Genomic DNA, 15,821 nt, shown 5'->3' on the forward strand with positions numbered 1-15,821 from the left:
GGAATGGGGGTGGAGTCATGAGCAGGGGTGGTGTTCCCCTCAGGGTTCTGGGGGCCGGGAATGGTGACAGTGGGATCTGTGGGGGCGTATCAGCAGAATGCAGGTGGGTGGCGTTGGTGGGGGCGGAAGTGGTGGCAGACACGGCAATAGGGGTGGCGGAAGTCACTGAGCGTGTGACATCAGCGATGATGTGAGGGGCGGAAGTGATGTCATGTGTGATGCATGAGGAATTGTGAGGGGTGGAAGTGGTTGTGGGAGTGGCCATGATGGGGGCGGAAGTGACATCATCAATCAGCGTGGGGGTGGCAGCTGCACCAGCCGCATGGCTAATGGTGTCCGAGCAGTTCCAGAGGCCGGGGGAATCTTCTGGAATGTTTGAGGAGCGCTGGTTATGGAAGTGGGTAGATAAAAGTTTGTTGTGCTTACAGTTTTTGATGTTTGAGATGGAGTTGAAATACTGTTTGTTGAGAGTATGAATTCTCCTGAGAATTAGTACAGAGTGGGTCGAGGATATGGAGGTCCTGGGCCTCCTTCACCGCTGCTCCCTCACCACCAGACGCCTGGAGGAAGAATGCCTCATCTTCCGCCTCGGAACACTTCAACCCCAGGGCATCAATGTGGACCTCAACAGTTTCTTCATTTCCCCTTCCCCCACCTCACCCTAGTTCCAAACTTCCAGCTCAGCACTGTCCCCATGACTTGTCCTACCTGCCTATCTTCTTTTCCACCTATCCACTCCACCCCCCCCGCCCCCGACCTATCACCTTCATCCCCTCCCCCACTCACCTATTGTACTCTATGCTACTTTCTCCCCACCCCCACCCTCTAGCTTACCTCTCCACGCTTCAGGCTCTCTGCCTTTATTCCTGATGAAGGGCTTTTGCCCGAAATGTCGATTTTACTGCTCCTTAGATGCTGCCGAAACCGCTGTGCTCTTGCGGCACCACTAAAACAGAATCTGGTTTCCAGCATCTGCAGTCATTGAGTTTGCCTAGAACTCACAGAGTACCTGACAGTTACCAATAATATACACTCTCATCTTCAGACAAGAACCCATTATCTAAGCAGATTGTTCCCATTCTAGTCACAGAATAGTCGAATTCTTAGCATCTAAGATTAATCTGACTTATTCTATATTGGAGAATCACTTTCTGACATAACTAAAGACCTTCTTTTCACCTAGATTGCAATGCACTGCAGTGGCATTTTATTCTCTTTTATTCACCGTTGTAGAATAAGTGTCAATCATTAGTTCCTGCCGTAAACTTCAATTCCAGTAAAAGTAGTGAAGAAACTGTAACCTAAAATAAAGAAAATGTTGAGAGCAAAGGCCAATCTGTGAAAAAGATAATATAAATTCTCCAGGTTCAGAATTGCATTCGTTTGAAAGGGAATCTATGCAATTTAAATCGAGAAAGTTGAAGTTGAACTTCGTGATGTTTGTGTGTCAGGGCTTACAGGAGGCTATTTCCATTTGCCAACTGCTATTATTCTCAGTGGAAACTGGGTAGCAGGCAAACAAAGAATGCTTTTTTTTTGAAAAGCCATCCACCTTCCTGTCTGAGGCCAGTCAAACTTGATTTTTGAGCAGTCTTCAATATAGGCAACTAATTGACCCACTAGAAATGGATTGAAGCCTTGTTAAAATATTGAAATTGCTTTAAACGCCATATTTAGGATCCTGATGTAATATTGGTCTCTCACTGGGGAAAGCACAAACTCCATCTGCTGGTGATGTGAGTGTTGAGCAGCAGAACTTACTGCCCTGAAAGAAAAGATAAACTTTCCTAGCCAGGAATGGTCACTAATTATTGTTTAATTAAAAGGAAGTAGAGATGCTAAGCATCATTAAGCCTCTATATCACTTTTTCATGTATCTTTCCTGACCGTACAAAAATGTTTTCTCCTTCTGATATCTTCTTTGCAACCAGGTATTATTGCCCCCAGACCTTCAATGACTCACTGTCAGATTTTCCACTCCACCTTGCTGTTATCTTCTATTAAGCATGAACCAGTGCTTTTCTTCTGAAAACTGACCACAAAATCATTTTGGACTTCCAATGAACTATATAGATTGAGCAGTGAGATCACTTCACCTACCACCCACTTAATTAATACATTTGGACACAACAGTGTTAATTATTGAGTTCCTTTAGAACAGGTATTAATTGGTTTGAATAAATTAATTGACACCTTTGTTGAAATGGCAGACAAGAAACCTTAATGCATTGTTCAACATCTGTGGACTAATACTTTGGTTCAGGAAATTTGAAAGCTCATTGTTCTCTGTCTAGTGTGTGTCTCTTAGTAAACGTCAGAAGTAGGGAAACAGTTAAGATTGGAGCTACAGGACAATTTTTAAATTAATTTATTTGTGGAAATATTTGCTGATGTGATGAAAATAACAAACAACACAAGAGCCATTGATGTGTATAAATGAGCACGTAATCAAATATTCTGGGCATAATGACCATTTTTAATTAGTGATGCCGAACACTGGAGAAAAACTGAGCATAATAGGATGAAAGTCACCCACTAGTCCACATGAAAGGGTCTCAACTCATGTGATACAGAAAAGCACCCAATTCTAGAAATTGAGTATCAAAACAGCATTTTGTGGAATGTTGCAGGAAGGAGATTAATGGCAAAAATTAAGCATTTTATCAGGACCTGATAGTCACTTGATTTGTCAGAACGCGAATGTCATCTGCCCTTGGACCTAGAGGCAGGAAATGTTTGTCTGTTTTATCTGTGCGAACATATTTTAAGTAGAAGCTTGATTGCAGGGGCAGGAGGACATGTGGATCTGGGTGGGGATGTCCAGGGGATTGGCTCTGGGACTTTAGTCAGTTCCATAGCCTGAGAAGAATATTCCATCAGTTGGATGTCAACACTGGGATCCTTTTCCTGAAACAGAGTAATAAGCTGGACTTTAGTGCAGAGGGTCCAGTTTCAAAGTTTGTGAAAGCTTTACAATGATGTTGCCACAGAAGCCAATTCATCTGATGGCCTTGCAGAATCTTGATTTGCATCCAAATCCTCACCTCTGGCTGCTTTGAATTCTTTGGTCTGGCAGTTTTTCAATGTAAGCAAGTCTGCTATGGTCCCTGTCGAGTATCTTAAATTATTAACTATTTTTATTCTGTTCCATTTCTAGGTGTCTTTTTTCGAAAGGTAAGAATGATGAAATCAAAGGAATCTATTTCTTACCTCAGCAAGTTAGATCTTCCAGGGTACAGTTTGTCTAATGTGAGTATTTACTTGAAGGGGGACATTAATACCTGCATTTTCAGAGAAATGAGTAAATGAATAGGTAAGCGTCATCCAGAATAAATCTTCAAATTCATTTGACTAGGCTACTTCGCCACCTCTTGGAAGGTAATAGTTGAAACTTAACACATCGTGCAAGCAAATATGCACATCGTGCATATTTTGTGGCATACATTCTCCTTTTGATGTTACATTAATTCCTGATCACTGTTCTCCTTCAAATAACCCAGTCACTGTCAACTTCCATTTCTTGGTGGAATTTTGCCTCTGGGAGGATATAGATTCAAAGGTATAGATGTAATCTCAGCTGACACTAAAGTGGTATGAGGGAGGTCTTGAGTTGATATTATCTGGAAAAAACAGCAGGAAGTTCTTTCTTCCCTATCCACCATGCTGGGGATCTCCTCAAAAATGCAGCTCGATAAGTCCGGCATAAGTCTATTCCAGTAAGCAGTCATATGAAATAAGCAACAACTAATTTTTTGCTTTCCTTTTGTATGGAAGATAATACAGAACCATTTAAATTATCCAAGTATATACTGGAGGCAAAGAGTCTCGCCTGCCACTTATCTGAAAACCATGAGCACATTCCCTGTGATTTTGCAGTTTCTGACAGATGAGGTTCCTTGCCGCTGGCACATTTACAAAATTTAGGTCAGTATTTTTGTAAGCAGCAAGAACAACTTACAAGGCCACGTGCATTTGTGTCAGTAATCATCACTTAGAACTGTCTTCCACAAAAATAACACTAAGATGTTGAGGTGCATCATTAGCTGAATCCTGGAGAATTCTCTGGGGTCAGAACCAGGGCGTGAGCGTGTCACACTTCAAGCAGGTTTCTGGGAAGGAGAACTGGGTGAAGAGATGACAGATTTAAATCACATGGAATTTACAGCACAGAAACTGGCCGTCTGACCTCACTAATCTGGGGTTTAAAATGTCATTTATCCCTCATCCCTTTTCACCCTGCTTCCCCCCCATTCCTTTCTATCCATCAATCATTCTCTTATTTATTTAGAATTACATATTATTTACAACCAGAGACAGTCTATTCAGCAATGGGAGACAAAACTGGAGTTGAAGGTAGAGTTGCATTCTCAATATCATGGTGATTGAACAATGGATTGGCCTGAATGAGGAAAGATTGAAAATGATTTGGAATGACGTTCAACATCAAAGTGAGAGCTTTGTGAAGAATAGGATACAGCGGAAATTTTTTTTTTCAGATCTCCTAATTCAGATTTTATAATTTTCCAATGCTACAAATTCTAGTTTTAATCAAAGAGATATTGGGGGAGGTTGTTATTGTAAAATTACGTTCTCTCCCTCAAATCTAAACAAACGTGTATGAATTTTTTCATCCAAAAGATGAACTAATAGCTTCACCTTCAATATAACTTTCATGTTTTTGTCTTTTCCATGTTGAGTAAACAAAAATTTTTATAGCACAACAAACTAATTCCTTTGTTTTCACTTAAAGATGCATTTTTTGGGAAATCATATTCAAGTTTCTTTTATAGAAATCTTACACTTCATCTGCGACTAGTTTTGCTTTGTTAGTAGCTAAATATTTCTCATCAGGCTTGTCACAGCTGCCTTGATAATTATGATTGACAGGCGCCTTGGCTTAGCATGCAGTTAATCTTATGAAATGCTAATTAAAGAATAAATTGACTCTGTTTTGCCATTTAAGATTTGGACTGAATGAAATCAATGAAACTTCCCTCCTGGAGAAAAAAGAATTAGTATCCTATATATATTGTTTGCTAAGGTACCTGAAAGTTGTTGATGGATGATTATTCTCCTGCAATTGAAATTGGTTATTAAAATACTTACTTCCTTGAGCCATCTGCTATGATTTATACGTGCCATTGATAATGTTGCCAGTTGATCCATGAATAATCATAACAGTGTTGACTTCTCTCAGGCTGCTGATTGCTTCCTGGATTAAATGAGATTTTTGTATCCGTAACCACCATCTTTAGTTATTTATTATCTACCTTCATTATGACTTGATTTTATTGGCAATGTTCTGTTGTGCAAAGAAAAGATACTGATTTGGTTCTGTTGAATGCATTTCCAGTTGTTTTTACAACTTGGTATTGCCATGAGATAATTTCAAACTTTTTGAAGGAAATATCTTCAAATCTTTAAAAGTGATGCTTATAATTATTCTCTCCTATGCCCTTGCTTCTGACATGGAATTCTTAGTGATTGTAGAAATCAGTAAAATGGAAGAAGCTTTACTGCTCAGCATCTTAATCTTCGTTTCTCTAATTTTTTTTATGTTTCTTTCGCTGCAGAACATGGCCAGGTTGCCTGCCTATTTATTACTCAGCAATAGAAATTAAGAATGTGTCTTTTTGGGAAACTTGGGTATATCTGGCTACCCTACCTTTTTATAACCATATTGAGAAAGATGCACATAAGTGCACACCGAAAGCATTAGTTCATGAGCTGACAAAATTTAATTGAATTTGGCTTTAGTCCTCTCTGCGCCAAACTTTGTACCAAGATCACAGCATTTCTCCTTGTGTCAGCTCAGTGTCATGTCCCGAATAAAGGCATACATGAAAGCACAGAGAATTCATAGAGGTAACTATATTGTGCCTGTTAATTAGCTCATTTGGCTGGGCAGCTGAATTATAATGCAGAATAACAGCAACAGCATGGGTTCAGTTCTCACACTGACTGAGATTAACATGAAGGAACCTCCTTCTCAACCTGTTCCCTCACTGAAGAATGGTGATCCTCCATTTAAACCACCACCAATAGTCTGTCTGTAATGAGAGAGCAGCCTGTAATCCAGAAGGATTATGGTAACTTTATCTTTACCATCAAATAAAATCATGGCCAATCTGGTGTGGTTTCACCTCCAGCTCCACTTTGCTGTCTGCACCCTATAACCCTTGTCTGACCAGTCTGTCAAAATATCTATCAAACTCAGCATTGAATGCATTTAAACACTCTTCACCCTTTTGCCTTTTGGGGAAGAGATTTCCCCTTTCTAATTACCTTTTTAAGAGAAAAAAAATCTCCTTACCTGTCTTAAAAAGGAGTTCTCTTGTTTCTAAACAAATATCCTGATTAGCTTCAGTCTCCTCCACCCTATCCAGGGTCTTGCAAATATTGTGTGTTTCAATTAGATTATCTCTCAATCTTCAAAATTCTAATGGATCTAAGTGCAACCTATTCAGCTTTTCTAAATAAGATAAGTCCCTCTTCTCAGGTCTTCATAAGGTAAACCCTTTGTTACAGTTCACCCCAGAAAATGTGACTGTTTTCTCCTGGAATGATTTCTAAAAGAAATTCAAAGTGAAACTTGTGAAGTTGGAAACTTGAAAATTAGTGTGTGTTTAGGGTTTAAAGAGGTGTACTTTAAGTTGCATGCTAACAGAGAGGTCCCCAAAATTAGAATTACGTAGAAGTTTACAGCATGTAATAGCCCATTCTGTCTGTCTGATGGTGCTGTTACTTATGCTCTAATGAGTCATCTCTCAACTTTTGTTAATCTCACTGAATCAGCATATGTCTATTTTTAATCCCTTGTGTTTATCCAGCTCCATTTAAAAGCATCTGTACTGTTTACCTCAGCCACTCCCGATTCTAGTGAGTTCCGTGTTCTCACCCCTCTGAACAGAGGTTTCTCATGAATTATTGCTTTTATAATATGTTATTGGATATATTAATAATAGTCTTGAATTTGTGGTCCAGAATTATAGACTAATTTAGATATTTTTGCTGCAGTTACATGGGATTTCAGTTATGACTGAGATTCAACAGGAAAAACACTTAAAAATGCATCAATGTGTGACAATGCAGTTGCTGAAGCAGGAGCAAAAAACACCAAAAATGTCAATGATTTTTGTAATAAATTTGTGGATTTCCCATGATTTTACCCTCACTAAGTTAGTATTACAATATATATCCCATCGCTGATGCTGTAGGTACAGGAGCGAGGATATGAAGCTTCTGATTTTCCACATATATCATCTGCATATTTGGACTTGGATGTCCAAGTATGAAGTGTATAATTTGTCGAGCAAACAGTAATGCTAATTCCCTGTGATAACTGAGCACAGCATCATCAAATCATAGCCCTAAAAATATATTATAACATTTAGCCTATTTTTAATTGACACTAATAGTGAACAGAAACTTATCTCCTACATTTTCTTCCCCATTTAATAAAATTGGAAGCACTTTTTCTGAATCTATCACTATAAGAAATTTCACAAACTGAATTTTGCCTTCCAACATTATCCTGACTTAGTAAATGTGCATAACTGGAATTATCCTAGAATCAGTGTATTCTGAGGGCATGATTCACCAAAAAAGATAATCTAGTGTTAGCATATATGAATGATAGTTTTTATATCTTCATACTTCTCCATTGGAGAGTGTCATGAAGTAATATGTGAAGTCTTATTTCTACATTCTTGGGTTGTATATATACTAACTCACAAGCTGATTAACAGTTTGACAATTCTTTACACAACCTTTAACCATCCCACCGACCCAACCTCCACTCCCGGCACCTTCCCTTGCAACCGCAGGAGGTGCAACACTTGCGCCCACACCTCCCCCCTCACTTCTCTCCAAGGCCCCAAAGGAAACTTCCATATCCGCCACAGATTCACCTGCACCTCCACCCACATCATCTACTGCATCCGCTGCAGCCGGTGTGGCCTCCTCTATATTGGGGAGACAGGCCGCCTACTTGCGGAGCGATTCAGAGAGCACCTCTGGGCCACCCGGACGAACCAACCCAACCAACCTGTAGCACAGCATTTCAACTCCCCCTCCCACTCCACCGAGGATATGCAGGTCATTGGACTCATCCACCGCCAAACCACAACAACCCGACGGTCGGAGGAGGAGCGTCTTATCTTCCGACTGGGAACCCTCCAACCGCAGGGGATGAACTTGGACTTCACCAGTTTCTTCATCCCCCCTCCCCCCACCTTGTCTCAGCCGGATCCCTCCAGCCCGGCACCGCCTTCCTGACCTGCAGTCTTCTTCTTGACCTCTCCGCCTCCATCCTACTCCGACCTATCACCCTCACCTTGACCTCTTTCCACCTATCACATTTCCAACGCCCCTCCTCCAAGTCCCTCCTCCCTACCTTTTATCTTCTCCTGCTGAACACTCTCTGCTCATTCCTGAAGAAGGGCCTGTGCCCGAAACGTCGAATCTCCTGTTCCCTGGATGCTGCCTGACCTGCTGTGCTGTTCTAGCAATAAAGTTTCAACTTTAACCATCCCAGTACCAACCGTTAGAGTTGTTAGTTAAATACAGTGTTTTCTGAGATCCCAGAATCCATACTATTCAGGAGGTGTAGACTACATCCACTTAGATGCAAGCATTTTGCTGGATGCCACCCAGAATTCAGAGCCAAAGGTCTGGTTCCCAGTCCTCCTCTCTAAGACAGTCTAGAATTTTGCCTGATCAAAGACAGTCTGGCTATCCAAAACTGAAACCTCACTCACACAGCATTGGTTCAGATAACTAGGAATATTAGGCAGCATTTTGAAAAACAGTTCCTGCAAATTTGTGTGCTACAAAACTCTGAAACATAACAAAGGCATCAATATGGACAAGCTGATAAAAGATGGCAATGAAGGAGGATGGAGGATAGCAAATGTTGTCCCCTTATTCAAGAAGCGGAGTAGAGACAACCCTGGTAATTATTGACCAGTGAGCCTTACTTTGGTTGTGGGTAAAGTGTTGGAAAAGGTTATAAGAGAGAGGATTTATAATCATCTAGGAAGGGATAAGTTGATTAGGAGTAGTCAACACAGTTTTCTGAAGAGTAGGTTTTACCTCACAAACTTTATTGAGTTCTTTGAGAAGGTGACCAAACAGGTGGGTGAGGGTAAAGTGGTTGATATGATGTATATGGATTTCAGTAAAACATTTGATAAGATATCCCACGGTAGACTATTGCAGAAAATATGGAGGTATGGGATTGAGGGTTATTTAGCGGTTTGGGATCAGAAATTGGCTAGCTGAAAGAAGACAGGGTGGTGGTTGATGGGAAATGTTCATCCTGGAGTTCAGATACTAGTGGTGTACCACAAGGATCTGTTTTGGGACCACTGCTGTTTATCATTTTTATGAATGATCTGGATGAGGGCATAGAAGAATGGGTTAGTAAATTTGCAGATGACACTAAGGTCAGTGGAGTTGTTGATAATGCTGAAGGATGTTACAGGTTACAGAGGGACATTGGTAAGCTGCAGAGCTGGGCTGAGAGATGGCAAATGGAGTTTAATGCAGAAAAGTGTGAGGTGATTCACTTTAGAAGGAGTAACAGGAATAAAGAATACTGGGGTAATGGTAAGATTCTTGGTAGGATGGATGAGCAGAGAGATCATGGTATCCATGTACATAGATCCCTGAAAGTTGCCACCCAGGTTGATAGGGTTGTTAAGAATGCATACAGTGTGTTAGCTTTTATTAGTAGAGGGATTGAGTTTCAGAGCCGTGAAATAATGTGGCAGTTGTTGAAAACTCTGGTGCGGCCATACTTGGAGTATTGCACACAGTTCTGATCACTGCATTTTAGGAAGGCTGTGGAAGCGTTGGAAAGGGTTCAGAGGAGATTTACTAAGATGTTGCCTGGTATGAAGGAAAGGTCTTTATGAAAAAAGACTAAGGGACTTGAGACTGTTTTTGTTAGAAGAATGTTGAGAGGTGACTTAATTGATAAGATAATCAGAGTGTTAGATAGGGTGGACAGTGAGAGCCTTTTTCCTCAGATGGCGATTGCGAGCACGAGGGGACATAGCTTCAAATTGAGGGCTGATAGACATAGGATAGCTGTCAGAGGTAGGTCCTTTACTCAATAGTAGGGGTGTGGAATGCCCTGCCTGCAACAGTAGTTGATTTGCCAACTTTAAGGGCATTTAAATGGTCATTGGATAAACAAGTGAATGAAAACGGAATAGTGTAGGTTAGATGGGCTTCAGATTGGTTTCACAGGTCAGCGCAACATTGAGGGCCAAAGGATCTGTACTGCACTGTAATGTTCTATGAACACAACTAAGGGTGCAACAGATAGGAGTTTATGATGTAGTTGCTGAATTACCTTTGCCCATTGAGTGAGCTAGTGATTAGGCTCTTATTGAATAAACGTTCTTCTGAATTCCCGTTCTTGATCTTCAATTTTCCCTCAACACAGACGTCTTGAACTGCCAAAAATATGTTTCCTGTCTTGTTCTACAGTCTGTCCAGAACCACTGGAGCACTCTTTGGACACTGCTTGGCTGAAGTGCTATTAATTTTTATTCTATTGAATGATATTGGTATCTCTTGCTTCTTTTTGTTACCCTTTCCCAATCAACAATGCATGACCCATGACTGTACAATCTAATGGTTCTAACAAGTAGCTGACTGCTTGTCTGTGACAAGCTCCTGAGATTGAAGTGGTGAACTGGCAGTGGCTTTGAGTGGTTCTTCTGCAGGCTGGTACTTTGGTCGCTACAGAATAATCTGGTTGTGCTTTATTTCTTGCTATGCAGACATTGGAGGTCGGAGGAAAATTCTGAATGTGCTGTCATTCTGAGTGTCAGTGGCTGCCGTGGGTACTGTCACATTATATTCACCAATCTATGCGATACAAGAGTTAATAGCAAGGAGATTCTATTAAATGAATGTTCATTGATGCTCTTCTTTTCTCTCCAGCCTTCAAATCCATACTGATTGTACCATCTGTTTTGTAACTTACTCTCTCTCCGAATATGTGGACCTTTCTACCTCTATGTCGGTCTTTTGCTATTTGGTGTCAACTCATTTCTAATTCCTCATTTCTGAGGCATTGCATAATCGGGAACTTTTCGAGACAAAATTAGGTAGCTGAAGGGAGTGTACAAACCTTCAGACAACCTGTCCATTCAAACCTTCAAGTACCCCTTTCCCCCTGTAATGACGAAGAGTCTGCTGATACACACTGGACTTGCCAGCTATGACAGGATCCACTGAAATGAATTGAAGGTTGTCTTCGGTCCCCAGGGACTGGCTGAGAAGAATTATTGAATAAGCTCATCTTGCATCTCAGTGTTAGTTCTACTTTGTGCAGGCAATCTTAAACCTTCACCTAGGTTTCTCAATCAAAAGAAAAGCATTGTTTATAGGTTTTATAGGTTTTGTTTTCCTTCTTGATGTGTGAAGAGTTACGCAGCAAGTAATCAAGAAAGTTCATATAGGCATACTCTGGATTATGGCTGAAAATGTGTTGCTGGAAAAGCGCAGCAGGTCAGGCAGCATCCAAGGAGCAGGAGAATCAACGTTTCGGGCATGAGCCCTTCTTCAGGAATGAGGAGAGTGTGCCAAGCAGGCTAAGATAAAAGGTAGGGAGGAGGGACTTGGGGGAGGGGTGTTGGAAATGCGTTAGGTGGAAGGAGGTTAAGGTGAGGGTGATAGGTCGGAGCGGGGGTGGGGATGGAGAGGTCAGGAAGAAGATTGCAGGTTAGGAAGGTGGTGCTGAGTTCGAGGGTTGGGACTGAGACAAGGTGGGGGGAGGGGAAATGAGGAAACTGGAGAAATCTGAGTTCATCCCTTGTGGTTGGAGGGTTCCTAGACGGAAGATGAGGCTCTTCCTCCAGCCGTCGTGTTGCTACGGTCTGGCGATGGAGGAGTCCAAGGACCTGCATGTCCTTGGTGGAGTGGGAGGGGGAAGTTGAAGTGTTGAGCCACGGGGTGGTTGGGTTGGTTGGTCCGGGTGTCCCAATGGTGTTCTCTGAAACGTTTCAGAGAACGTTCCTACTTGCAGAGTGTATCCTTAAAATGATAAGAATGATCCTCTTTGTAAGTACAAACTTTCACAATTCGGACATTCGTAAGTCAGGAAATTCCCTGTGGACTGTTAAGTTTTGTTGCCAGGGGAATTGAATTCAGGAGTAGGGAGAGTATACCTCACTTATACAGGGCATTGGTGAGACTGCATCTGGAGGACTGTGTACAGGTACTGGTTACAGTACTTGCATAAGGAAGTCTACTATGCTTGCATAAGGATGTCAATATGCTGGAAGTAATTCAGAGAAGATTTACTAGTCTAATACCTGGAATGAGCAGATTGCATTGTGAGGAAAGGCTAGGCCTGTATCCACTGGAGTTTAGAAGAGACAGGTGACTTGTGGAAGAATCTGGGGGTCATAATTTAAAAATAAGGGGTCACCAATTTAAGACAGAGATGAGGAAAAGATTTTTATATCAAAATTTTCTGAGTTGTGAGTCTTTGACTTCCCTTCCTCAAAAGGTAGTCAATGCAGAATCTTTATATATTCTTATGGCAGAGGTAGACAACTTCTTGATTACCAAGGGGATGAAAAATTATTGGGTATATGCAGGAATGTTGAGTTGAGGTTGAAATCAGATCAGCCATGATCTTATTGAACAGCAAAGTAGGTGCGAAGAGCTGAGTGGCCTACTTTTGTTCATTGAGGAGAAAGTGAGGTCTGCAGATGCTGGAGATCAGAGATGGAAATGTGTTGCTGGAAAAGCGCAGCAGGTCAGGCAGCATCTAGGGAACAGGAGAATCGACGTTTCGGGCATTAGCCTGAAGAAGGGCTAATGCCCGAAACGTCGATTCTCCTGTTCCCTAGATGCTGCCTGACCTGCTGCGCTTTTCCAGCAACACATTTCCATCTCTACTTTTGTTCATTGCTCATCCACTGCATAATTGTTTACGACATTGCCAATGTTTTTCCTTGTGATTCCCAACAATTTGAAATAACCACACCTTTAGACTGAAATGCTGGTGCTTTATCAAATGTATTTCTTAGATTATACAGTGAGCTGTTGACATATATAGTTAGTTTGATACAGAGACTATAGTATATTAATACGAGATATGGCCCTCTGGATATACTGCTGATGAATACATATGAATGAAAACGTAGTTCCTAAATCATATTGGATTAATTTTGCGAAATAGCAGCTGCTCTCAGGGACAGAAATTATCCACTGTACTTTGAAAATCCGTAATCTAGGTCTGATAAATGGGCCATTATAATAGACTATTATCTCTTTCCCCTGGGCCACACTGTCTCTGTTGGAGGAAGAATGGCTTCAAATGCTTTAATGAGTTTCAACTTGGGGGATGATAATCAGGCAACTGTCCTCCAGTTTTTGCAGTGCACTCAGCCAGCAGTTATTTGACAAGTAACCAAGACCAGACTAGTCTAGTTGACATCCTGAACATTGACCTTTAATGCACTGAGAACTGTAAGCTCCCCTTTTAAATTCAACAGTCGAGGCCTGAAAGTGTTCCAACCCTATGTCAGCAAAACTATGATGGACAGCAGATTGAATTTCAGCACATAGTCAGTAAACAATAGTGAAAGCAGCTTATAAACAAGTTTTCATGTTCACATTAACCTGTTTTCATGTTGTTCACATTAATCTGTTTCCTGGTCCATTTGTGACATTTTCAGATGTCCCTTGAAACAATACTTAGAGGAATCCTACACACCATTCAGGCCTGTGAAAGTCTGCTAAATGTCAAAGTATAATTGAGGCTTAGAAGGAGGCCATTCAGCCCATCATGTCAGTTCTGGAGCAATTCAACTAATGACACTCTCCCACTTCTGCTTCTCGCCCTGCATGTTCTTCCAATTCAGTCAATAATTCAATTTCTTAATTGAATCTGCAACTTGCACAATATTAGGCTGTCTATTCGAGATCCCAACCACTTGCTGCATAAAAAATATTTTGTGCTTGTGTCCCATGTCCCCTCTGGTGCTCAATCCTTCGGGAATGGTTTCTCTCTACCTACACTGTGCATACCCCTCATGATTTTGGGCACTTCTATCAAATCTCCTCTTGACATTTTCTGAGGAGAACAGTCTCAACCTCTCCAGTCTGTAGCTGAAGTTCCTAACGCAAATCCTTGGAATTAGTCTCAAGAATATTTTCTACAATCTCTCCTATCTCTTCACATCATTACTAAATTGCAGTGGTCAGAACCGAAAACAGTACTTCAGTTGAGGCTGAACTAATGTTTCAACATAATATCCTTACTTTTGTAATCTATACCCTTATTAACAAAGCAGATTGCTGTATGCTTTAATTATCTGTTCCCCAACCTGTAATGGCACCCTGAATGACTTCTACACACATAGACTTAGATCCCTCTGTACCCATTTCCCCTGTTGTGTTGTCACATACTGTATCAGTAATATTTTATTGTTTTGATTTTTTTTCAGTATACTGAGGAACAGGCCAGAAAGCTAGGCCTGGTTGGTTGGGTAAAGAACACAGCGAGAGGCACAGTGACTGGACAGGTGCAAGGATCAGTTGAAAACGTCAATTTTATGTGAGTAGTACAAGGTGGAAATGATGCCGTGTTCAACGTGCATCTTTAACATTCGAATTTGGGAGCACCATTATGTTCTATGCATTATAGTATAAGCAAATGTGGCCTGAAGAACTATATTACTCTTGATGGGTCGTGGGCGTAAACAAATGGTCCCTGCAATTATAGTAATGTTCTGCTTTGCTAAGACCTGAACGGAATATTGCCCTCCCAAGAAGAGGAGGGGAAAGTGGGAGGCAGATAATTGAGCAAATTAGAATCAGGGAGATTCCCATTCCCTTCCTGCCATCTCAGAAATTAAGTTCTGGGTGGAGTATTTTCTGATTAGCGATGTTATTACATGCCTCCCAGACTAGTTGGAACTCAGGCCCCCTGGCTCAGATAGGGACACTATCAAGAGCCCTAGAGTCCTGGAAAGGAAAACCTATAGTCAACCTTGGTCCCCTGTCAATATATTAAGGACTATTTCAGGGTCTCATCCTATGATGGGCTGTAATTGGTTCAACGACTGAGAGAAAGTGAGGACAGCAGATGCTGGAGAGTCAGAGTTGAAAATTATGGTGTTGGAAAAAGCACAGCTGGTTGGGTTGCATCCGAGGAGCAAGAGAGTCGATGTTTTAGGCATAAGCCCTTCATCAGAATTCCTGATGAAGGGCTAATGCCTGAAATGTCGACTTTCTTGCTCCCCAGATGCTGTCTGACTTGCTGTGTTTTTTCCAGCACCACACTTTTCGACTGTAATTAATTCAGCTCCAGGCATGAAAGAACCAGTTTACCTGACTTGCAGACCTGATGTGTGGGCTGTGTTCTTGTTGGGTGTGGTGGTCTCCATTCTGTACTAAACTGAGCAGTACTAAGGAACTGAAGTTAGCCTCCCTGACATTGTTTCAAACCCTAGTAACTTATCCAAACACCACCTACCTTTCTTTCCCCTAGTCCTCTGACTGGGGTCTGGAGGCTGGTGTTCCAGCAGTAACAAAAATTCTTCCTGCTCTGGCTTCATATTTTTAACAGATTCTGTCTATCAGTCAGCTGATTAAAGTAAGATCCAATAATGATCCAGTAAGCTCTAAACAACATTGGCAGATATATGGGAAGATATATGGGAAAATGTGAAGAAACTCACAATATGTAATAAAGCGCAGGCCATGCAATTGAAGATTTTACACAGGACTCATATGGCACCAGACAGGCTAGCCAAATTCAAGAGAGGAACGTCTCCTGATGTCCCAAA

At 41.3% G+C, this 15,821-nt stretch overlaps 1 protein-coding gene across 2 annotated transcripts in view; it reads left to right on the forward strand.

The window, feature by feature from the left end:
• LOC122543853 (acylphosphatase-2-like) overlaps positions 1–15,821 on the forward strand; it is a 43,996-nt gene that overhangs the window by 9,575 nt on the left and 18,600 nt on the right. Inside the window, exons 2-3 of one of the 2 annotated variants that reach the window (XM_087983850.1) lie at positions 3,158–3,249; positions 14,478–14,587. In XM_087983850.1, the coding sequence (XP_087839976.1) occupies positions 3,158–3,249; positions 14,478–14,587 (202 nt within the window). The remainder of the gene's footprint in view (positions 1–3,157; positions 3,250–14,477; positions 14,588–15,821) is intronic. The other variant, XM_043682685.2, reaches the window with a different exon arrangement.

The sequence above is a fragment of the Chiloscyllium plagiosum genome, unplaced genomic scaffold (genome assembly GCF_037043375.1).
Source record: "Chiloscyllium plagiosum isolate Xiang-an unplaced genomic scaffold, Cpla_swu_hap1 HiC_scaffold_46, whole genome shotgun sequence".
In the NCBI taxonomy this organism is placed as follows: Eukaryota; Metazoa; Chordata; class Chondrichthyes; order Orectolobiformes; family Hemiscylliidae; genus Chiloscyllium; species Chiloscyllium plagiosum.